This window comes from Calypte anna, chromosome 13, assembly GCF_003957555.1.
Source record: "Calypte anna isolate BGI_N300 chromosome 13, bCalAnn1_v1.p, whole genome shotgun sequence".
Lineage (NCBI taxonomy): Eukaryota > Metazoa > Chordata > Aves > Apodiformes > Trochilidae > Calypte > Calypte anna.
Genome location: NC_044259.1, coordinates 17,316,484 through 17,342,167, shown reverse-complemented (window position 1 = coordinate 17,342,167; position 25,684 = coordinate 17,316,484). Strand labels below are relative to the sequence as shown.

Below are 25,684 nucleotides of genomic sequence, written 5' to 3'. Positions count from 1 at the left end.
TGTTGATTATTTACATTATTACATTCATATTTTTAGTTGATTTTTAGTTGATTTTATATATTTACTTTTCTTTAGTATTTTGAGATGGCATTTTCAGATCAAAGTCCTCACAAACATCATTTACACCCCAAGGTATCTCTCCAGTAAATATTTATGTCTATGTGTTGTTAAAATTCACCCACAGAAAACTTGCTTCAGGGTTACATGTCTGTCATTTTGTTCTGTCACACTAAAAATTCACCTAATGTTCTAAGGATTTTTAACTAATGCATAAAAAAAAAAAAAAAAGGTAAAAACTTCCAGGTTAAAAGCTAGCTGACTGAAATGGGCACATAACTAAAAAAAAAAGCAAGACTCACTAAACCCCCACAGTACTCAGAACAGGTGACAGATCTCCAAAGCATTACAGAGAATCAAAGTTCAGATTCAGTAGCACAAGATAGAGCAGGAGAACATCAAACAGATGACCTTGGTATGATTAGATACTGATATTCATTAAGACAAACACTGGATATCTGAAAAAGCAAGATGTCAAAGAGTATCAAATAACTCAGTGCTGAAGAAAACTAACATCCTGCAGGAGATAAAAAGATCACTGATTAGAAGCTTGAATGTAAGTTAACTGTATGTCAGATCAAAATAACACTCAAGATAAACAGGTAGGGAAACAATACACAAATTCTGTTACAAAGAAGAAAAGAGAGTGGTGAAAGCCTGGAAATAAAACCAAACAAATCATACTGTGAGAGAGAAGCACAGAAGCAGATAAATCACACTGGGCTGGCAGAGATGTGAGGTTAAATACAGACAGCTCTTACCGCTGAGGTTTCATCCAGAAGCTGCCTGAAGTGTTCCCTCTTCTTTTTGGTAAGTGCTTCAATGTGCTCATTAAAGAGCTTCTCTTTCTCTTCTCTCTCTAGCAAGGATCCAGATTCCCAGCGATGATCTTTGCGCAGAGTCCTCCTGGTGTCAGACCAGGACACATCTGAGGAACGCACCTGAGACAAAAGATCATCGTTTTCTTAAAGCCATTTTTTCACCAGTTCATGGCATTTCTCAGTCTTCTTTTTTTTTAAATTTCTCTTAAGATTGACACAAAAGATAAATAACCCCAACGAAACAGCTTTTGAACAAGAGATTGTATAGCAGCTTCCCTACAAACACTAACACAGGCAGTGTCAGGAGGAATGTCACACCAGTTCAGGTGCAGGTGGAGATGCCCCACTGATGCCATCCATGAATCCCAAATGCCAGCCAGGTGTTCTCATCCAACCAAAGCAAAACTCCAGCAGCGAGTGGGGAGAAGGACAGGATTCTATTTCTATTTAAACCTTACCACGAATGCCAAAAAGCTTTTAGGCAGTGCGAGGATGAGGATGAAGGCCCCAACTCACCATGTCAGACAGCAGGGCTTTGAAGTTCTGTATAGCTTCCTCACGTTTGTGCTGCTCACGTTCTCTGTCAATCTCCTTGGTCTGCTCTGAACGAGCTTTCTGCACCTCCCGCTCCCGCTCCCGCAAACTCGCCTCGATCCGAGCCTGCCTCTCCAGCTCCTTCTCCTTCTCAGAATCTAAATTCTGAAATATGAAGAACAAACTTCCCTCAGGAGAGCAACACACCACCTTCCACCAGACAGACAGGCCAAGGAAAGGGTTATCAAATCAAAAGCATCTTGGAATGAAACACTGGGGAGTGACTTGGAGCTCCTGGGTTACAAGGCACAAGAGAAGTTTGGCCACAGAGCTGATCACAGAACAACTCTTCCCAGGAGTGTGCTGTTTGTGTAACAGCACAAACAAACTCTGAGTAATGAGGGAGAGTGGTATTGCTATTAGATAGCCAGCTTTATATTTTCAACCATTAATTGCCTGGAAGAGCAGGCAGTAGGAATATTGGATTAAGAGAGAAGAGTCAGTGAAGGATTTGTGTATGACCCAGCTACACTCCTGAAGGAAGCTTGCAAAAACATGACAGCAAAGGAAACTGCCCACCCTGTAAGTAACCCACCTGGTATCTGTGTTTTCTGAAGTTTTACAGCCATTTTTACAAGCTATGGCTTCACAGCTAACACTTCTGGAAGTCACATGCATACCTTAGCTATTTTCTCTATGTACTGTTTGAAGAGGTCTTCCCTCTGAGAAGAGCTATCCACTGCTTTGTAACGGGGGTCAGTCTCCACTTTGTCCTTCACTTTGCTCCAGCGAGACTGACTGTCCAGGTGGTGATTAGCCAGAAGCTCAAAGAAGTCCATTTTGATCTGTTTTACAGACAGAAACAGAAAGACAATACTTGAGAAAGGTACCTTGACACACAGTGGTTTGCTCTTACGAAAAAAGGAGTCAACTTACCTCCGAGAGAGGGAAGCTTATTAACATTATATACCATTACAACTCAGGGAAATCACTAAAGCTCTGAATTTAGACATAACCACGTCTGAAACTCACTTTCCCTTGGGACAACTTTGCTAAAGCAGATGCATTAAGATCTGCTACATCTCAGATGAACTATATTCTTTAAAGAATGAATCATCTATACAGTTTTTACTCCAATTTAAGCTTCTTTTTCGAGCTTACATGTATCTCTCAAAGCAACGAGTTAATGATTCTACATTATAGCATTTTGCATATCAATACCACAGAAGCTATGCAGTTTTAAACAGGGCTCTAAAATCAAGTATTTACGGGTTCACTCTCCAAGTGTACAATGAACAGAGGTGAATTCTTGGATCTGCAATGTCTTAAAATGGGTCTAACCAATAAAGAGTTACCCACTTATGGTAATAAATTAAAAGCATTTAAGATGGATATGCACACATACATAAAAGTCTAAGGAAATGTTTTAGTCTGTTCCAATTTCTGTCCACAGCAAAAGCCATGGCAGAGGACCACTCCTGTCAGGTTTTTACCTTGAGAGAACTGGCAATACATTTTCATCCAGACACCCAGAACCAGCAGTTGCCTTTACTACACATCCTTTGTTCAGGGGTCAGTGGTCTCCCTGCTCCTACTGCACTTGAGGTCCTAAGCATTTTCTCCTTTTTATTCCCACCACTTTATGCCTTAGAAGGCTGGTTTGGTCTTTAAGGATCCATCCCTGCAGCAGAGGCAAGGGCAGGCTGGGTGCTGGGGATGTCTGGAGGGGTCCCTGGGCAGGGGGGAGCACACTGCCTCCACAGCATCCCACACCCTGCTGGGCCAGTCAGCAACATCTGCTTCATGGCACACATTAAAAAGAAAAAAACAATGTCTGGGAGAAGGGTTGGATGTTAATTTTTTTGCTACTTATCTCCCCTCCTCTTCCTGTTAAAAAAGGAAACCACCCAAAGCAGCTTGGCTGCAGAACACTGAGGCTGAGAGGGGAAAGGAGCAGATGGACAGATAAACCAACCCAACCCTACAGATGTGTTTAGTTACAGAATGCAAGAACAAAATAAAGAGCAGAACCAACATTCTGCAGCCTTACCCACCAATAATTTTAGCTCTTCACAATACTAACATGTAAACATAAAAGGCTTTATACTTTTTTTTTTCTTTACCATCTCAGAGAGATTAAGATAGTAAGCAGAGATTAGAAAAAACTGGCTAGTGCTGGTGGGAAGCTGCTCTAATTCTACAGCAGTATCACTTTTTTCTTAAAGTAACTGAACAAAATGCTAAGCAAACCATTTATTCATTGTAAAATTCAGAATGCTGTTTCAAAACATCTTAAAACATGCATGCAGTACTGAAAAGATGAAGCTTTCTAAGCCATGGCATTGGAAATATTTGTTAAAAACCCCCCAATTCCCAGATGTCACTACAGAAGTCTGTAAGGTAAGGGGAGCACCAGCAGCACCCCGGGTGCTCCTCAGGCATGGGTTGTCTGCCAGGCAGGCAGCACAAGGAGAGCAGCTTGGTTTCCAATTTTAAAAAAAGGTGAAACTGTCTCAGAAAAAACTGAGTCAAAACCATCTCACCAAGGGATAACCCTCTGAGATCACAGCTCTGCTGCAACCTTACGAGCCTGGTGTGTCTCTCCACACCATCACCAGCTGAGACAGCAGAACGTTGGCAAGAGAACTGATGCTGGAGGAGAGGCAGCAGCAGAAAGCTGGGACAGCAGGCGAGCTGCTTGTCAGTGCTACCCCAGCCCTGCTTCCCCACGGAGCCGCAGCACTGCCCCTGTATTTACTCACTGAGAGGAGACAGGCGAGTGAAAACCTCTGGAGAAGCTGGCTGCTCCACCACCATCCCATCAGCTGTAACTCCATGAAGCAAAATCAAAACATTTTGTAATTTAAAACCCCTCACGTTACAGATTTCTGTGAGTTGATCCTCCTTAAATAAAGATTTTGGACTTTAAAATCAGACTGAGAAAGCTTCGGGTTAAATGCCTTCGATTTTCTTTTATGCTTTAAGCACTTTCAAAATCAAAGGAAAATAAGACTGGAAATATTTCAGGTGCATTTAGAAGTCTTTTTTTTTTTTTTTTTTTTGGCAGTTAACACATTGCAGGTACAACTCTCATCACTTCACAAGGAAAAAAACTAAAAAAATGTAAAGTACCGGAACTGCGGGAGGCTAAAGTCACCACACAGAGATACCAATTCTTTCCTCACTAGGGAATCCCATAATATTTGCGTGTCAGTGATTGACAGCTGTCAGACTGAACTGATTGACAGGCCGCACAGCACATAACTGTAAAGTCTATCCACTTGTTATAAAACAGAATACATAAAATGGTTACAAAAGGCTTTTGGAGAAAAAAAAAACATTATTTCAAAAGCAAACAAACACAATCTCTCTTCTTTTAACTTTTCAACTTTAGAACAATCATGCAACAACGTAACAAGCATTTAATTCTTTTTTTTTTTAAGTCTCCAGCTGCACTATGAAGCTGCAAGAATGCTTTAAAATTCCACAGGCACAATCAAAAGGCAGCAGGTAAAATTCTAGTTTTGAACTACATCAGTTCCCCTCTGAAAGCATAATCATTTATTGAAAATATCAGCCATAACTCAACACATGGAAAAAAATAGAGAACCAAATTAGACCAGAGTTTCTAGATTTAAAAAAAAAAAAAATGCAGATCTTACTGGGTAACAAAACCACCCTGACATCCCACCTGCTACTCAGCATCCTGCTCCTTGGCGAGCATGCGCAGCAGGTGAAATTTGCAATAATTTTCTACGCCAAAATAAACATTGCAGACCTTAAAATGTCAGAAATGATTAGGCTTCAGAGGGTGTTTTCTCCACTCACACAGCACACAGGGACAGCCGTGTAAGTGGCTGCCTGTCTGACAGGGTTTGGTGCCACCTCCACAGCAGCCGCTCCCCCCTGGTGAGCGCTGCTCCCTGCTATGGACTCGGGGCTCAAATGACATTTGGGATTCATTAATCTTTAATAGCTGACCTTTAGTTCTAATAAGCAGCAGTTTACACACAGGGCTTATTTACTGAAAGATTAAAAAGTGGCTGAAGTGCCAGCTTCTAGATGGAAAGAGGAGATCTGGAAGGTGTTTGCAATTCAGGGGTATTCTACAGAGACTTCCAAGTTCTTACTGCCTCTACTAAGAGAACAGAGAGATAAAGGCCAGTTTTGGGGTTTCCAGCCAAACAGGACAGGAATCCTTTTCTTTTTAATACTTCAGGATAACATAACTTCAAAAAAAATACAAGAATCAGGCATTACTCTGGTTAAGAATATGCTACTTGTTTAGGAAAATGAAAAAAAGAAGTGTGGTTTTTAGAGTAAACCCAAATTCAGAATGTAAACTCAACACTAACTCAGTACACCTGCGAACTTAGAGCAGTCAGTTCAGAAAGAGCAAAGGGACATCTGTGAAGTGTTCAGGCTGCCAAACCTCCAAGGAAAGAGAGGGACCTGTGTGTCTCAGAGAAGGCACACTGGACAGGCACTGGCTTTGTCCCTTCTCACTCAGACTCACACCACTCACACTGCTGGGACTAAAAAGTTGCCTTACCTTCTCACCTCTGGTCTTCGAGTCTTCTTTTTCCTTCTTTCTTGCCGCTGTGATAAACTCATTAAACAAGGCCTCTCGATCTTTCATCTTTTCAATTGCCTTGAACCTCGAGTCTTTAGCATGCTTGGCTGCAAATTCACTAAAAGTAGTTCTGCAACAGAATGGCAAGTGAACTCATTTGGCAGAGCTGTCTTTGCTGCTGGGAAGCAGGTTCAGCAGAGAGATTTCTTCTGCTAGAATACATGCCAGAGCACAGAGTACCGGGAAAAAAACCCAAACAGCCCCCAAAAAAGGCAACATCCTAGAGTGTCCCTACAGAGCTGCTGACCAGTGAGCTGCACAGCAAGGAACCAGGCTTAAGCACATGTGTGAGAGGTGTTGTTAGAGCCCTACAGGGGTTTGTGTTTGTTGGAGAACAGTGACCTGCAGAACGTGCAGGTGTAGGAAGAAAGATTACAACACAACTAAGAAGAAGAAATGAAAAAAGAAAAAACAAAACAAAAAACCATCAGTGGTCTACAAAAATCTTTTTTTTTTTAATTTTTTTTCTTTTTTTTTCTTTGTGGGTTAACAGTTCAACCACCAGTCTGTCTGTCCTGGTAATCACTGCTGTGAAACTGACAATTTGATGTGCATTCACTTGCAGCCAAACCATGCTAAGAGTTGACCAAGAAATTAATCTTTTGGTGCTAGTCACAGTAGAATGCTGTCTGAATCCACTTTTCTCCCTACAGTGAACAACTACAGCCTCATCTCAACACACACAGAGCTCTGTGCTTGCTTTTATTTGAAACACTATGGGCAGGCACAGCACCGCCTGGGCTTTCAACTCCTCATCCCCACAGCAGTTCCTTGACTGTTCTCTCACCTCCAGGGCCAGATTCCAACCTGTGCAGTAGATATAGTACTGCCACTTACCTTGAAAAAAACCACTACTGTGCTTTTTCCAAGCTCTGATGCAAATCTGGCCCCAAGAATACGTGAGACACTTATAATCATACGAATGTTTTCATCACAGCATGGAAATAATTAGACTTGGAAAATCCAGCCTACTGTTGCTGTAGGGTAAATTGAAACAAGAAGAGAATTTGGTAGCTTATTCAAAAAGATTAGAAAGTGAATGTACAGCTATATTGAAGAACAAGAGCTGTTTAAGTGAACTGGAACACAAACTCTTGAGCGTGTTGGACTGAGATAGATGATAAAAACCCAATCTGGCACTCACAGGAGTACAGCAATACCTTTAGACAAACACTGAAACCAGAAGACAAAGGATAAGATTAAACAAGACAGTATTTCAGCTGGAACTCTCCTTCCCACCCCAACCCACAATCAGGTAAGAGTCCCAGTATGACACAGCAGAGGTGTCTTGGAGGCTGAGGATACTAAGGGTAATGTAACAGTTCATGTAAGCTTCTGATTTTTATATTAAACTCATCAATGATGAACTTCTTCTTCAAACACTGCCAGGCCTCCCTTCTTCCCAGCCTACCACTCTCAAAAAGGCTTCCCTTTTTAAAGGAGCAGTCAGTTTTTAAGTGAGAGTTGTTAAGCAGGTTTACAGTGACTTGAAAATTAAACACAACACTGGCTTCCACCAAAGTTCCAACATGGGTCACTGAAAAAATTAAGATAAAGTGAAACAAATCAGTTGTTATTTGACTGTAAAGGAATTACTGCCAGATAAGCCAACAGATGCTGAAAGAGAATGCTTCAGAGATCATCTGGTGACAGAAGCACGTATTTCATTAACTATGTGAGAAAGCTGTGAAACAAACACATCCAGCAAGAAAATCTTGAAGGTTAGCACATTTACTGTCATCACCTTGCCATTATCACTGCAAGTAGGTCTCAATGTGAGTACGTAATAATTTCTGCATTATATCAACTATAACATGCTATATTCTATTCTAACATACTTCATAACCAGAGAAACATCCCTTCAACTCCCCCAAAACTGATGAAAACTCCCTTGTACTTGTCAGACTACAAATATTCTTAAGAAGCAGGGTTATTAAAGAAAACTTGGGGTGCCTCATGAGGACTCCCTCACAATCCAGACAACACACTGAGGATTTCTTCAAACTGGCTTAAAATATGTAAATTATTATAAATCAAGTTCTGCTATTCCATGGGTTAGGTGAATACAAGCAGACAAAAGATTTCAGCACTATCTGATTATTTTTCTCCTCTTTGCTTCTTTTGAAAAAGGTTTATCTACATCTACCTAGCATCACCCAACATACTCTATCCCAACAGAGCTTATGCATACAAACAAGAAGGAAGCTCTTACCTTGGATTAATCTTTGCTTCTTCCATCATTTTCTTGAAATCCTCCTTGGCCTGCATTATTTTGTTTTTCTTCTCCTTGCGCTCTTCTTCTGCTCGGGTTTTCACATACTGATCAAATACCTACAGAAACATCAATAACCAAGAATGTTTTGTCTTGAGGAAAAGATAAGAGGGATGAAAAATCCCATTTTTTTCCTTTCCTCTCATCACAGAACCAACATGGACGAGGCAGAAGGAAACCCCAGGGGCTCTTGGTATTTGAGTACGTGAGTGACTGCGACTTGCCATGAGCTGTATCTAACCACATAACCTGAGACCTGTGAAGAATCTTCTCACACATTCACATTATGTTAATGTTTTCTGGGTCGTCTGTTTAAGACAGGAGACACTTCTGTATTCTTGAAGTTTTCCATTTCCCTACATCCACCTGAGGAAAAACTTCTGGAGTGAGAACTTGCTTATCAGTAGCAACGCGCTTTAGTTTTTGCCTCAACCCCCCCTGTGTTTTAGTAGACAGTAAGATTTTTCATTACACCAGTATTTTGAAGAGATACTGATGATTCCCACCATTTGGCTCAGGTTTTGGGAGCTCGCTGTATGCATACAACTTCCATTGTGTTAAAATATTGTCTCTTTCAAGCACAGGAAAAATAAAGCTCACTTCGCTTCTTGCTGCCTTCTTCCGTTCCCAGAGAAACCCAAATCATAACAAAAATCCCCTGCACCACTGATTAGTCTGGAAGGCTAGCAGGAACAGAAAGAGCAGACTGAGGACTGAGCTAATGCCTGCAGTAGCAGTGTTTGGACAGGGAATGAATTTGACTTCTCTTTTACCTGTTTTCTTTCTTTTGGGTTGAGAAGTAAGTAACGAGGATCAAAAACGATCTTGTGCAGCTCCTTCTCCCACGTTGAAAAGGCAGAGACCTTTAATTAAAAGAAGTCAAATTTTAACTGATGGTTAACTTTCCTCAGATGTACAGAAGTTGTGCAGTTTTTCTTAAAAGCTACAGGCTATCTGATGAAAAGACAGAAAAAGCCCTCATCCTGAAGTTTTTAATCACTAACAGACAACGCAGCAAGTTTCAGCACTAAGGGCTCTGAAAACTTGAGTAATAACAAGTGTTTAATTACTACTGCTGTGTAACACTGAAAAAATAAGTACATCAGAAGAAAGCCTTGAGGTTCTATGTTCTCACATCCCATAGCCTGCTCATTAACTTTTCCAAAGGTTAAGAGTGTAAACAGTTCTGCTGTGAAAGAGCTTGATTTAAACAGTTAAGCTTATCTTAAATAAGCTTTATTAAAACTACCCTTAAAATCCAGTTATTGGAACTACATGAAAACTGCATAGGCAGCTGGATCCACTTCCATTTCTTTAAAATTACTATATAGATTTAGATTCTAATTTATCTACTGAAACTGACTGGTATCAAGCAGAGTTTAAATTTCTCTAAGTAAAAGCAAAAGTCTCCCACTTAAGGTAAGAATGTACAGTGGGACATACTGCTTTTCTCATGCAGGAACATTTCCAAAAAAACATTTAGGACATGTCCAGTTTGTGTGTCCTGTTTATTGTCAATGGCAGCTTGGGGAAAAAAGTCTTTTTTTGGTCTTTTTTTTTAAAAAATCCGTCTTGAAACTGTTTAATTTCAGTTACTTAGAAATCACTGTTCTGCTATAGTTGCAACATTCTTTGAAATGTGAAGACCTGTACCAAATGCATCCAATATCTGCAGAAGGATGAAACTGTTTTCTTTAAAGCACTGCAGGTTCTCAGCTCCCCAAGAATGAGGAGCTGTGTCTGAACCTCCCCCTCTCTCTCTCCCTTCTGACACAGACACACACAGAGGTTTCTGACCCCTCTTTCTAGAAGCATGTCCTTGAACTGCTTCATCCGAGCCTCCAGAGGGACAATGGCTCTCTCTCGGGCAGCTTTAATTTCAGCTTCCATAGCAGCCTCCTTCTCTGAATCAATATCCTTGTTATCATCTTTCCTGAAAAAAAAAATTAGAGATGCAGGGTAACTTGAGAAGTAGCAGCACAAGCCTGCAGGTTAGGAGTCAGCTGCATCAGGGACAGGGGCTACAACCCATGGGTTGAGGGCTCACAAATCCTGGGAGCTGCTCTCTGAGCCCTGGGTATGAACACTTCCACACTGGAAGAGCTCCAGGACTCTGGTAATTCTCACACTCTGCTCGTATCCAGGGGTCTCACCAGATGTGCAAGAGATTTTACATCAGCAGCACCAATTTTCTCATCTCCTCCCCAAGACCATGGCCAAGGAAGTTTGTTCAAACATCTTACAATCATGACAACCATGACAACAGAAAGTGCCCAGCACCAGGGATACATTTACCCATCAAAACATTTCTGAGAAAAAAAAGGGTGCTGTTTGTTGATAAATCTTTACTAAGAGTAAACACACCTTGTTCCAAACACAAAGTCCTAATTGCAAACAGCTTTGAGAGTCCCTAAGAGTACACAGTAACAAATAAAACGTTTGTTAAACTACTTTTAAAACAGCATCTGTAGGAAACTCAAGAGTTATGTGTACTGCTTACACTGGCAAAACAGACCCAAAGACCTAAACAAAAAATTCTTAAACCTCTATACTAAAGCAAAACCAGAATAATCACTATGAAAATCCAAGTGCCTGGGTTTTTGGCAGCAAAATCTTGTGCACAGAAAGTGACAAGCTAGATATGCAAGGAACAGAACCAAACTACTTAAGATAAACTACACTCACAATATTCCTTGGCTTCACCAACTTACACCATTTATTTCCATTCTGAATGACTGCCAAAGGAGATGCTATTTACTCTATGCATGAATTTCAGATGAAATATCAAGTACCTGAGCTGCTAAAGCAAAACAGCAGAAAACTGAAGAATGTGTTCAGCCATCCTGTTACTGTTCCACTCTGCTGACCACTACACACACTGCTCAGGTGGAAAACTTGCACTGTTTTGCACAGACAGTGGATAAAATACTGCATTAGTTTTGAAAAAGCAAACTTACTTGCGTTTTTTTAATTTTAATGGGCTCATCTTCATTTGCATCCTCTGTAGATTCATGCTCTTCTCTAACTGCAACAGATTTCAGTGATACTTTAGATTTTATCTTTATGAAAAGTTTGTAAATCATAAAATTAAGCCTTTTCCAAAAACACAGGACAGTGTGTGCACCAACAATGTATTCTGACACAGGAAGAATTTTCAGTAGCTTCCAAAGTAAGTCTGTTGGAATTTGGTGTCAGGACTAACAGACTTGTGGCCAAAACTTTGTACTGAAATGACTGAAAAAATCCCTGGGGTGAACAGTCTAACGAAGCACATTTGTATCCCCTGGTTACCTACTTGCACTCTGCTCTGCTCCAGCTACCAGGCCCACATGTCATCCCAGAATCTTTTACTAGAACTCATGCCAGAAAGAAGTCTTATCTCAGCAGCTCCTGAATGTTCTCTGCTCTTGGCAGCTGTTTCCAAAACTGTTTTGGAGTTGATGTTCTCTGTAAATCCTCTCCTTCGTTTGTACATTATGATTAATTTTTCTGGCCCCCATATCCCTCTTGCTTATAAAACAAACACAGTCCATTTTGCAGTCAGTAAAAACTGTATAGTTTTTCAGCTTGTCAGCATCTGGGAAAACCTTGTTAATATCTACTGTCTTCAACAGACTAAATCTACATTCCCCTTTCTGAACTTCAGAGCCACATACATTCTTCCAATATGGCCTTACATTTCTCCCAGTTACATGTTACTGGTTTTGAAAACCAACACAAATTAAGCCATGCTCCATTCCCAGTCTTGTTATGAAAGCACTAATAGGAGTCTTACTAAGTTTTTTTCCTTCTTCCATGCCCTTTTTGTGGGGAGGCTCTTGAATGATTTTGTCCACATCAGCTCTTCCAATGAGGTCATCTGGTCGGTCCCACATGGACAGACGAGTGGTGGGGTTGTAGAAGAAGACACGTTCATCACCAGTCCACACCACACACCTGGGAAGGGAACAGACAGAGGGGAAGCCTTGGGATGCTCCTCGCTGCATCCCAGATCCATGCTCAGGGCCTGGACCAGCACCAGGGTCATAGACAGACCCCCAGCAGCACTCCTGGGACGCTGGGTTGCTGCTTCCTCTGCTGGGAGATTGAAATGCAATTTTTAAACATTTTAAATTTTAATTTTAAAGCATGCCTTTTATCAGGAGCTGCAGTATATTTGGATCTTCTCTAAAAAAAAAAAAAAAAAATTGGATTTTGGGGTAAAAAGTAACTCATCTCTGCAATACCCCTCAGAACATGAGAAAAATCAGTTTATGTTGCTTGTTGTAACCACCCACCCACCCTCCTGGTGGCTGCAGCACTGATCCCCCAGGCCTGCAGATGCCATAGGGAAAAACCAGAACCTACCAGGGGGTTCTGGAATAGGAGTGGTTGCAACTGGCTTGGCCTTCTGAGCTGCCTTTTTCTTCTTCAGTCATTTCTTCCTCCTTAGGCTCCTCAGGGCAAAAACAAGTTACAGGGCTTAGGCAATGACAACTTGCTGATTATTTATTATAAAGTAACAAACTTCTTTTAAACAAGCAAGTGTGTTTTGACACAACACTAACAAACAGCTCACAATTACATTTTATCCATGCTTAAAATAAAAAAAAAAAAAAAGAAGATCAGAATCCAAACACACACAAAGTGCTATTCAAAAAATTTCAATTCAGGAAACCTCAGTATTTATTTAACTTTGTGATTATTTAAATTCAATGAAACCTTATATAAATGCCTTCTTCAATCCACATGAATCCTTGAATAAAGGGCTGAAAAGAGGGGCAAGGATGAAATTTCTCACAAAAGGAGTTCTGATTTATTCTTAAAATTAATTTACTTGAAAATAAGACACAAAGTATGAAACAGTCCTAAAATCTTCAATAATCTTAATTACTTAAGAGATAATATCAATATCTATGTAATTAGCTGCTTATTTCCATGATCTTACTAATTCTTAACTCACATACTCTGTATTTTTCTTTTAAATGTTTCATCCTTTTGTAAAAACAGAAAATAAAATCTAAAAAGAAAAAAATCTATGAGCCCAAGAAGTAAGGCTTTCAGAATCACCCCAGGAATTAAGAACTCAAATTACTAACCATGTCTCCTGCCAACATGCCTGGTCTACAGATGCAACCAAACCTGTAGGAGGTAGGATTCATAATGCTGACACTGGGGGTTGCAAGGTCTTTTACCTCCTTTATAAGTTCTTTTATAGGTTCTTCTTTTGTCTCTTCTTCTTCTGTCTCCATTGGCAAAGGCTCCTCCGAAGGCTCTTTCATTGGCTCTTTTATCTTCTCTTCCATTTTTTCTAAACAAAGATATAATTTTCCTCAGCTTTGTTAAGAAACCATGGTAGAACCACAACTGATTTGGCTTTATCACTATGATCTTCCAAGCACAACAGCAGAACAAAGTTTATTTTTAATGTATTTCATCACTACCTGTCCTTCCTGGGCTTTACAGAGTCTGCTTGTAAAGACATGATTACCTCCTGTACCAACACCTACTTGGGACTGGAAAAAAAATACTGTAAGGCAGCCTGCTGCATTAAAAAGCTAAAACAGCTGAAACAGCAAAATTATCAACCAACAGTGCAACACTGAAGAACACTTTTCAGATCTGAAATGCTCTTGACAAAAATAAATCAGATAATTCATGGAGAAGCACCTGAAGACTGCTCTATAGCCATTTAAACTTACAAAATGTGCCATCTTTACTCAGGAAAATGGGTATTTGCTGTCTTAGATATCTTCACCTCAGTGAGAGGAAGACCTACTATTTATATCTGAATTACCAGAAAGATTAATTGAACTAGCTAACTATGCAAGGGCTCTGGACTGGTCTATACAAAGACTTCTTGTGACTGAAAAACCCAGCAGATAATAAAGGTCAGAAATATTTGGGTCCAACTGGATTTGGTTTTCCAAAGGATTTTGTAAACTGAATAAATGCTGTGAGCTATTTTTTTTTTTGCCTCTTCTTCCCTATCTACAAGAAGTCCCTCCAACATGGATTCCAGACACAAATCACAGAATATATCCAGAAGGGCAGACAGGGGGAGATAATTTATTTTTTCCCTCATATTTCAAGTCTGTTTATATACTTTTACTTTCCTTTATACACTTTATACTCACTTAAATATTTTGAAGATCTGAAATTAGAATTCCAGTGATCCTTTCTCTCTCTGGTTTAGTCTTTAGGGTACCTGAATGTACCCCCCACTTTCTACACTCTCTGCAATGGGGACCTTCTCAAACATGTGAGTACATGAAGTACTTAACTTCCTCTGGAGTGGAAACAAGAATTTACCCAAGGTCACAAGACTTGGAAGCAACTCTAGAACCAAACACTCTTCCAAAAAGTGAGTAACAAAGAACCTATAGAGCTTTCAAGACTCAAGAACAACCCAAATGGGTATTTATAGTCAGGTTTTCAAAAACATCTGTAGCACCAGGGAACATTCCTGCTCATGTTTTCACACACAGCCGTTCACGGGTTAGGGTGATTTTGGCTGCTGTATGACAAACAGAAGAAAAACAACTACCTTTTTTCTTTCAGTTCTTGGGGTTTTTCCCATGTTGACTCCAGAGTCCTGTTGTTATAGTAGTAAGTCTTCCCATCTGCTGTTTTGTACTCTGTCCACTCGGAGACAGCTGTTGCTCCAGCCAAGGTGGCAGGGGAAGCAGCAATCGCCACCTGAGGATGGATCATGGGGACGATGGGGGGGGCCATGCCTGGCAACACACCTGCAAGGGAAGGGGAAAAAAAAAAGAAAAAAAGGGAAAAAAAGGAAAAAGGAAACAGTAAGTGACAATGAAGTACCTGGGAACCAAAACTTAGCACTTAATGACTTAATTTACAAATAATCAGCCTAGATGAATAAAGATTGTTTTCAAAGATGAGTTGGAACAATGGATTGTTGCTGACTTTCCTTCCTCTGCCTTACAATCAGAAATGCCCACATCAGGCAAATAACATTTTATTTTAATTACAGTAATGTGTAATTCTGTACAGCACAAAGCTTGCTAGTTTTTAGACATCTGTTTTATTACTCAAAAAATAACTGCTCTATTTACTAAAACAAGTCTTCATTCGGTGTCTATAGCAAATAATGATTTTTTAAAAAATCTACTCCACTGTTTGATTATGATGTGATTTTAAGAGCTATTCCTATTGCTCTGGAAAAAAAGGCAACAGTGGCTTCAATTTGAGCCACGTTATAATGGAGCAGAACTCCAATAAAAATTAAGCCCCGACTCAAAAGCTTTCATTAATTCAGAGCCTTGGAGAAAAACTGATGAGAATGAAGTAATTTCAGCACGTGTGAGAGTTTTGCTTAATGCTGCTGACTGATTGGAAAAAACATTTCATTCACATCCTAAAGCAAAATGGCAAGTAAATGTCCCAAGAAAGCCAGAATGCCACATAATCCTACTACTTCCCTACTCATCCCAGCAACATGGCTACACTGAACACCTTGTGAATGAAAAATCCTAGAGAAACCAATTGGACAGAACGAGAGCTACAAGACTGCAACTTTGAGCCTTTAACATTTATATTTAAAATGCCTGCATTTCTAAATAATGGGAGAGCACGCATTACACATTGCCATAAAACATTCTGAGTTATTTTTCTTAAATCCACAATTTGAAAAATGAGGATTGATACTAAGACACACAAACACACACACCAACATGCCAGCACAACCACGTCACTAACATGTGGAAGTAGGAAAAACAAAAATCCACGCACAGGAAACTAGTAACTAAGAGGAATGGGCATGGAGAGATTCACAGTTATTACAGAACTCAATGATTACAGAAAACTGTACTGGTTTGTTGGTTGGGGTTTTTTTTGGTTTGTTTTTTTGTATGAAATAAGCTAACACTAACAGCTCTTTTGGGACAGTTATTTCCTGGCCAAATATGAATGTTTGCATTTATACTGGCTTTGAAAATAAAAGTGTATATGTATGTGTATATATATATAATCATTCAGTTTGGGGAAGCAAATAAAATAAATAAAGATAAACAACAACATTCACTACCATTGCCAACTTTACAGACAAAACGAACTAAGATGGGGTTTGAAAATTACCGGTCTTGGTGGTAGCGACTGTCTTTACATACGGGCAGCTGACTATTTGCATCATGCTACACCTGCAAAATGGACAAGCAAGCATGTTGGAAAGCTGGCCATGGTGTGTCAGCTACCACGGCGGTCTGGGCCCTAGAACTGCCTAGCTACAGTTTGGGAAGTGCCCTTTCCAGCTGAGGAAGCCTCCCGGAAAGGGAACGGGGAGGTCGCGGTTCGCTCCCAAACTTTTAATGCCAGATCAAATCTCACAAAGTGATTTTTAGGCTGCAGAGAGTTTCTGCCTAAGATTAAACCAGCTGTCAGGGGTGTCATTAAAAAGAAAAAAAAGGTATTCCAGTGGAGACTCAGGGGGTTTAAGTTCATTCCTGGGGAACTGGGCTCTCCCTGCAGGTGAGGAAGCCGGGGGGGAGCATCCCCGCTAACGGGGCAGCCTGGGCTCACACACCCCGCCGAGGAGCAGCAACACAGGGAAACTCTTGGGTCTTTGCTATTTTCAGTCTGCTGGTGCGTTTAGGAAGCAGTGGTAAGAGCAGAAGGAAAGGTTTACAGCAGACAGAGCAGCGAGGAGAGTCAAGGGGAAAGCCAAGTGCCACCCAGAGGGCAAGCTGAGGGACAGTACAGAAGGCTGGAGGTGGGAGGAAGGGAGAGGAAAAAAAAAGAAATAAAAGCAATGAAGCTGCAAAGAGATGTGCACAAAGCCACACCAGGTCAGTGGCAGCCAACGTTTCCCTTATTTTTCATTGCCAGAGTGTCCATGAGCTGAAAAAATGCTCTAAAAGCAGCAAAACTAGTGCTCAGAAGGGTCATGCAACTGCTCTGCTCCCCAGCGCAGCAAGAAATGACAGAGAAAGGCCACAGAGAGGGAAGCATCTCATCCTCTTCTACTAGACCCAAAATTCTGGGGGAAATTTGACAGGGGAAAGGGGAACACGTTTCAAAAACCCTTCATTTTGGGTGTGGAAGGGAACAGTACAAGTTCTACAAAGTTCTATCTGCTGGTCCAGACTGGACTCAGTAAACTGAAACACTTTAGAAACTTCCCCTCACTTGGTCTCAGCTCCATCATCTGAGGTTGGAAATCCTCCAGCACAAAGTGAAATTAACCCCTGTGTTTATAAGCAAGCAATTTCTGGTTTTCTTCAGTATGGAAGGCATATAAAAAACCTGCCAATTTGTTTTTAAAACTGTTTTAAGAAGACAGAATTGTAATGCTCTTTAGTATTACTTCCAATGAAAAGAATCCAAACCTAGTTTTATTTAAAAAAAAAAAAGTATGACTCGAGAGACAAAAACATCAACTCAAACAGCACTGAAACAGTGTTTGTCTAAAAATTTTTTTTTGGGGGGTCATGTTTAAATACTTGAAAATCAATCTGAAAATTCGTTTTGTTAAGGAAGTTACCAGCATGTCTTCAAACTGGGTCAGTATAAATAATGCATCTGCAGGATCACTGACATCAGAGATACTGCAGCAGAGACAAGGCTCAGCAAATACCCAAGCTTTTTCCTCTGCCAACTTCACTCTCAACATACAACTAACTTTTAAGGTATGAATTAAGAGAAAAGCAGACTTACTTTTAAGATCTGAGATTACGAGATATCATTAATCAACTCTTCCATTGTTCCGTGTTACTACAGCACAATACAGAGATTAACTTTAAATCACTTGACAATGGCATTGTTCAGCTCAGTTACTGGTACAGCAATGTGGCTGGTGCTGACAGCCCCCCACACCTACACAGTTAAACTCTGGAAGCCCTTCTGACCTCACTTTAATGCTGCCCAGGATATCACTTTGACTTCTTCTAGTTTGTTGCTGTAAAATACTCAGCATCGGAAAAATACTCAGAGTGCCTTTATTCTGTCATCAGGCAAAAGTGGTAAATTAAGGCTGGTTAGTGGAAGCAGGCACCCACTGCCAAGGCACCCCTCCTGTGTGTGATGGGTCCCACCCAAAGGGCTCATCTCACTGTGGGAACAGAAGGAGCCTGACCTAAGGCTTGCTGCCAGGAAAGCTCTGAAAAAAACAATTTTCAAAAACGAGTTTAAGCAGAAGATGGACGCTCTTGTTCTGTCTTTCCCGATGCACTACACAAAAACCCTTGACTTTGAGAGTTCCATGGAAAAGCCCAAGCCAAGCACAGGAACCCCAGGGCAGCCCCTTTCACTGACACTTTCCCTGCTGCTGCTTTGACCATCCACACTGAACCTGACAGCTCACACCTCAGCAGGTGATGGTACCCCTCAGAGGGAGGAAAGGACCCTTCACACATCCCCTGCTGCCAGTGTCAGCAATGGCAGGTAAGGACCACCTTCAAGGTTTAACCCCTTTTACTGTTTTCCAGGCCTCACAAATACACAGACTTCAGAATTATCCCTCCTCATCCTTCAGCCATTTTTTTCTTTCAGATATTTTTGAATATCATGTTCAGAAAGTATTTCTTCCAGTCACGAAAACAGTGAGCACTACGCTGCCATTTCCTCTTCAAGCAAACTGCAGATCAAAGTAGTTCTCCCCAGTTATTTTAGAAGACGTACCCTAAAAGCAGAAGCAACCAAAAGCTGGTCCTGTCTTCCAGTGAGCTGATCTAATACCTGTTTTAACTACTTTAATGCTTATCTGGTTTATCCAGGGATTACTTACTCCCAGAAGGCCCCTGGAGTGATGGCTCTGCAAGACAGAGGTGAGGATGCTACTCACAGCTGCTACTTGGCAATTCATCAGAAACTGACTGTCATAACTGCAGCCTCAAACTTCCTTTGCAACAGAAACCCATCAGCCCTTGGTGTATATTTAGTGCTGCTGCAGGCTGGGAAAGCATTAATTACTTCTGTGCAGGAACTGAGGCTGTATCCACATGACCAGGAACGTGGTATTTAAGCAAGGAGTGACTTTATCCACTTGGATCCTTGACAGCAGTCAAGTCCACAATTTTGCCAGCCTAAAATGAGTTCTGAGGTATCTAAGTAATTCATAAAAACTTAAGAAAATACAATTCACCCAGAAATTAGTGGGGCTGCCACCTAAAATTTCTTCTCTTTTATTTAAAGCCTCTGAGAAACAGCCCAGCATCTTGGATGCCCTCAGCATGGCCCCCAGTGTAACCCTCAACATTTTGCCTATGCACTCTGGCATCACACTTGAAAGCTGCAAACCTGGAGAACTGGGAACCCCTAAACATCACCCAGGGCAAATGCATTTGAATGGTAATCTTCTTCTGCTCGTAAGTACATAATTTTATTTTATTTTTTTTTCAGCAATAATCCACGTCCTAATACATATTTATGCACAAGACTTGAGATTGAAATCAAGCAAGTAAAAAAAAGTTACTGTGATACTGGAATTGGTGAAACAAAGTGCTACAATACTCTGAGTCACACAGGGATTCTCTCCAGAAGCTGACTTTTTTAACAGAGGACAAGTTAGACACGTGCCAAGAATGTTTAGTGCAATTCTTACATTTTCTTGTCATCTGGAAGAAAAATGTTTACATGCTTAAATGCAGCAGTTTGCTGATATGCATATCAAAGGACTAGAAGCCAAAAAAATTCTTATGTTCTGTGTTAATTAAAAAGTCTGTCTGCTAACCCTGAATTCTTTCAAAAATAACTCTGAGTGGAGAGGATTCAGGCAAGTTCCATACACAGTGGACACATGAGTGCAAACAAGTTGACAACATGGACATGTAGCAGACAAGACAATTACAGTTTGCCAATTTACCTGGAAGTGGAATAGGCATGCCAGGAAGGGGGACACGAAATGGAGGTACCATTACTGGTGGAAAAGCAGGAATTGCTGCAGTTGGCTGAGGTACTGCATGAGGAACTGCAGGAGGCAATGTCTGTGGGACTGGCTGGGGTACAGTCTGCACAGGTGTAGCAGAAGGAGCAGAGGTTGAAACACTGACTGATGGTGTGGCAACTGAAACACCCGAACTCGGGGTCTGGTCTTGTGTGGTAGGTGCTGATAAAAAAGAACAAAGAACACCTTGTATCATAGACACAGCAATACACGTGCTGCAAACATACTGGCTCTCTGTTTCCCAGCAAAGTCACTCAGCAGGTATGCTCAGATATCATCAGCAGGAAGACACCCGTGGCCAAAAAACCCTCCACCTTCTCTGCAGCATTAAATATTCCCACAGAAAGTCAGTTTCAGATTTTACTTTGTCCTGTTCTTTACACCCAGCAAGTCTCTAAAGCAGTTGCAAGGGTGTACCCAAAGGACAAACACAACCTCTGTGTATCCCTGTTTAGAAAAACAGAAGGGAGTGTCACAGAGTTTCAAATGGAAAAGGTGGGTTCTGGTGTCAAACCAGCACAGGTTCTGCTGCAATGGCAGCACCCTCTGCACAACAGGAGCCTGTCCAAAATTATGCTTGTTAAGCTGGGACCAAGAATTGGAAAAATCTCAATTAAAAAAGTGTGTAAACAAGCAAGGAAAATGAAAGCACTGCTCTTCAGAAGCTGCAAGAACTCCCTGGTCTTCACTGCCTCCCAGTGGAAGAACCCTCTCCTAGCACTCAGGACTGAACCCAGAACTCAAGTCAGGCCTGGCAGTCAGGAGAGCCCTGGCTGATCACACTCACCCCACCAGCCCTGCACATTTACACTGAGATCTGCTGGGGGGAGGAGAGACTGCTCTAAAAATGAGCTTTTTTTTTTTTAAAAAAAGAAAGGAACCACACCATATTACATGTGGGCACACTGAGCATTCTCTTCCATGTTTAACCTCTACCAGGAGCATTCCAAACAACATTACCAGTATTAACATATTTATCTGTTAAGTGTTTCAGAAAAGGGTGAAAAGCTTTTAGCACTGCCTAGAGTTTAGGGAAACAGAGCAGGACAGTCCAGTATGCTGTTGATTTCTTTTTAAGCCCCTAAATCAAAACAGTACCAGAGAAGAGTGAAGCTCAGCCACAAGTCCCAGCTTATTTACAGGCCAAAGTCAGAGTTACCAAATCATTTTCAATCATAAAATTTCATCACCTAGGCACAGACACCAACAGTAACAGCTCTTGGAAAGCAAAGACAACGTTTAGCAGGTAGAGGAGGCAGAGCAGGCTCTCAGTGCTGGCTATTAGGAAACTCTTGCTGCAGAGAGGGAGTGTGAGGTGCTACTGCAAAAGCAGGGTCAGGTCTCCAAAGCCTGGAAAGAGCCCAGACACTTCACAATCACCTCCTACTTGATTCCTCTTACTCAGCCATATGGTTCAACATATTTCAACAAGGGGCTGAATGCAGGGCTGAGTTCCCCTGCACATTAAATTAAAGCCCTAAAGCCCTAAAAGCAACGCAAATGATTTGCTGCTCCCAGTGATCTGTCCTCCCTCCAGCACTCTCTGAAAGCACAGTGTGAGGGCAACCTGAATTTGACTCCCTTCAGGCACAGACCTCTCATGTCTGGGTTAGACAATGAGTTGGACTTGACTTGCCTCACCTGCTAAAGGAACTGATTCCAGAGGATGCAACCACACATTACAGCTGGAGTCACAACTTCAGCTCCTCTTGGCCATGCTCCTGACTCACTGCACAGATTTTCACCAGCACAGCTGCAAGGACCAAGCCTGTCAGGCAGCAGCCACACAACCTTCCTGCTCAGCCTGGGACCCTGACCCACTGCTGGCTGCTGAGGGCAAGGAGCACACAAGGTACAGCCCTGCACAGGGCCTCTGCCCTGGAGACACTCCGTCAGCATAGATGTGCCAAAGTATAGCATAAACCATGCTGCTATAGGCAAATACCATGGCTATTGTGCAGTGTGCATGCTGCACCACTTCAGCCTCCTTTCCCCTTGAGCTGGCCAAGGCTCAGCCCAGGTGAACAGCAGTAACCTTTCAGAGTGAACACTACTGGCTCTAAGGACTTTTTTCATCCCCTTCTGTGCAACTCCAGCAAATGAAAACCCAGGAGGCTTGGTCAGAAAATAAGGCTAGCACAAGTGACACAGCAGAAGCAGCTCTGTTCTGCCATCACCCAGTTTCTCCCACAGCAGCAGCACTGGAAGACTCAGCCTCTTACAGCAAGAGATGCCACTTCTGGAAGCAAAGGGAGAACTGCTACAACTATAGCTCCTACCTCAGATAACTTTCCTTGTGAAATACTTTTCATAACAATTTAGCTTTATCTACAGTCCAAAGGAAAGGGATACGTAATAGCTCTGAGATGGTAACAGCAGAAGAAAAATACACAAAACCTCAAAGAAAGGGCTGCACACCCAGGTGTATCACTCTCCTGATGTAAGCCTTTCAGATCAGAAAAAAATAAAAAAAAGGTTTGCATGCAAGGTCTTATGATTAAATGGAGTGCTTTAGGCTTACACACTTTATGCTGAAACAACTTGCTCCTGGATGCCAAGTTTCTGCTGCAGGAACTCCCCAGAGCACCCCCACCACCTGCTCCACACCTTCCCCCCCCAGGCACCCTCATCCACTCACTGGATATATGGTTTGTGACACTGATGTGGCCGTGGTCGTGGGTGGAGGTGGTGGAGGACTGTGTGCTGGAGGAGGTGGACGGGGAGGCTGAGGAGGCAGGGCTGCTGGTGGTGGGTGTGGAGGCACCCACGGCTTGTGCCTGCGCTGCCAGCATCGGCGTCAGCTCCGACTGCTGGATCACTTTGACCCCGTCTGGTTTGCTCCAGGCTGACTCCCGTGTCCGTGCGTTGTAGAAATAGACCTGCAGGGGACAGAGGCACCATCAGAGAGCCCTCCCCTCCTTTGCCTGGCTCAGCTCCCCAGGGCAACAGGGAGCAGTGCAGGGTCCAGCACCCCCTGCTCCTGCCTCACCTTCCCATCTGGAGTTTTGTTCTCTACCCAGATTCTTCAGCTGGGGGCATTGCTGGTGTTCCAGGGGCAGTGGACAGGAGGCATTCCTGGGAGGGAAACATCATACCAGGAGGTGGTGCATGGCTGCCCATGGGAGGAGGCATAAACGGGGCTCTGAAGTGTACAATGACAATAATGGTCAGAATGTTGCATTTTTCAAAACGACTTTTCCTTTATTACAGCCCCGAGAGACAGCAGCAGCTAAAGCAAGGTTTAACTCCCACCAGTCTTGGGAGCTCCTCTAATAACCCCAGTGCCAACAGCTCAGAGAACACACCTCCCCCAGCAGCACAGCCCCGCAAGCACCTGACAAGCATCAGGGAAAAACGCAGCAAAAAAAGAAGTGAGAAGAGAGAAAAGACTCCTTTCCTGGAAAGGAGAAACATCCAGTGCAAGGAAGAGAAAGATGAAGACCTGCTGCCCAGCTGGCTGTCCGTCAGCCCCCCCCAGCTGGGAAGACACACACCCTGACCCTTTTCTGATTTATTAGCAGTGCAGATTTCATTACAAGTGTTACAGCTCTCGATTCCTACTCGTGCTAATGTAAACTAACAAAAAAAACCATAAATCAAATAACATTTTTGTTATTCGCATATCATAAGGACTCCAGCACTGCCTGACACACCAGTGTCACCTCCAGCCCTGCTTTCTAATTCCAGCTACATCGAGTTCTTCCATTCCTCTTGTCTGGACTGCTCTGCAGTGTCCCGTGCACAAGCAGAGCACCCAGCACCTCCCCACCCAGCAGCACCCACCCAGCTCCCCTCATTCCTGCACACACCTACAGCTGACCCAGTTATCCCTGACACTCCAGTTCCCCACAGGCAGTGCCAGGGCAGAGCAGGGAGCCCCTGGCCCTGGTGACATTCCCCCAGCAGGGAAACACACAGACACAGCTTCTGCCTCTCTTTGGTTTCTTCCACAAGTTTCCTCCCAGCTCAAAATTTCTGCTCTACAAGTGATGTTTCAAACTGCTCCTGTAAACCCATTCACCAACTCCTGATTTCTGCCAAATGTGATTATAAAGGAAGCCAAGAGCACAGGGACAGAACCCAAGCCAGGAAAAGCTGTTCAGGGAGCCTTCCCCTCCTTCCTCATTTCCCCTCCTCCTGGCCACCCAGTGATCTCCCTCCTCACAGCTCTACAATCTGTAAAAACAAGCCCAGCAGAGCTCACTTTTTTGCCTGCTGTTGGTGCTTTCCCCCCAAATAACCAGGTCAGGTCATTGCAGGGCAGTCCTGGGAGTGAGGAGAGGGTCCCAGGTGTGCAGCCCCTCAGCTCCCCCCTGCACACACCCTCCCAGGACCTCTCAGCCTCGTGGCTCTCCTTGCACCAGCTAAAACCCCAACCATCTGGTGCAGAGCATGGGAAATGGAGAGGAGTTTGGTGCATGGCTCTCCAGGTGTGGGAAGGAGCTGTGCTGGACAGGCTCACAGCACCAGCACACAGCTGGGGGCTGAAAAAAACCCAGAATATCAAACACAACAATGGGAACAGCAGCCTGACAGCTCCCTGAGCAGCCCAAGTCCTAGCAACACCCCTCCTGCTCAAGAAAGCTGCTACAGAAACCATCAGCTGGCCTTTTATTGACATCCTCAGCTCAGGGCAGCCCAAAACTAGGCTGCAGTTTGAGGTTGGTTTATTTTGGATGCAGCCCAGCTCAAGTCCTTCTTAACAAATTACAAATAGTGGATTTACCCATTATTTACAAACCACACAGCACTGCTCACCTCCTCCCAGCCCCACCTGCAGTAATTGCACTGCCCTGGCAAGCACTGCACTCCCACAGGGCTGTTAAAATGGTCCCTCTCTTATCACAAACATCCTGCACCTTCCAAACTCTCCAAGTCTTTGAAAAGCAGGGACAATGACTCCAGAATACATCCCCATGAAATACAGAGAGCTACCTCACCTGAGCCTGTCCTGTACCTGCAGGTGCTTGGAGTGCTGTCCATTCAAACAAACAAACAAACAAACAGAAAATCCAAGCAAACCACAAGGAATGAGATAAAGAGCACTGTCCCTCTGACAGAACACAGATGTCTCTGAGGGTTTTTTCCAGATGTTCTTCTTCCCTTTGCCAGGGTGCTGCCTGTCCCTGGTGCCCCACCAAGGGAACAGAACCCTCCTCCTCCCCTCTGATTACACCCCCTGAGCTACTGCCCACCCCTCCCCAGGGCCTGGGTGACAGGTACTGACACCCCAGGGCAGTGGTGGCAGGGGTGTCACCACACGGGACCCAGCTGTGCCTCCTCTGAGGGCCAGCACAGCCCATGCACCTGCAATAACCTCCAGGAGCTGAACACAAGCTGTGTTTCCACACCACAGCCATGCACTGATGTGATAATGCCACACACCAGCCTCGTGTTTCTATCCTGCCCCATCTGTTTTATTCTCTCTCCTTTTATTATTTCCACACCTGAACACAGAGCAGACGAAGCCACCCACCCCCCAGCCC

At 42.8% G+C, this 25,684-nt stretch overlaps 1 protein-coding gene across 1 annotated transcript in view; it reads right to left on the bottom strand.

Annotated features, from left to right (window-relative positions):
• TCERG1 (transcription elongation regulator 1) overlaps nt 1-25,684 on the bottom strand; it is a 29,231-nt gene that overhangs the window by 2,266 nt on the left and 1,281 nt on the right. The window contains 20 exon segments of the mRNA XM_030458946.1: nt 819-998; nt 1,395-1,577; nt 2,093-2,257; nt 5,965-6,115; nt 8,258-8,376; nt 9,091-9,180; nt 10,115-10,245; nt 11,271-11,342; nt 12,093-12,253; nt 12,655-12,719; nt 12,721-12,753; nt 13,492-13,609; nt 14,847-15,045; nt 16,397-16,452; nt 18,606-18,612; nt 20,118-20,360; nt 22,833-22,875; nt 22,877-23,077; nt 23,188-23,219; nt 23,222-23,342. Of these exon segments, the coding sequence (XP_030314806.1) occupies nt 819-998; nt 1,395-1,577; nt 2,093-2,257; nt 5,965-6,115; nt 8,258-8,376; nt 9,091-9,180; nt 10,115-10,245; nt 11,271-11,342; nt 12,093-12,253; nt 12,655-12,719; nt 12,721-12,753; nt 13,492-13,609; nt 14,847-15,045; nt 16,397-16,452; nt 18,606-18,612; nt 20,118-20,360; nt 22,833-22,875; nt 22,877-23,077; nt 23,188-23,219; nt 23,222-23,342 (2,370 nt within the window).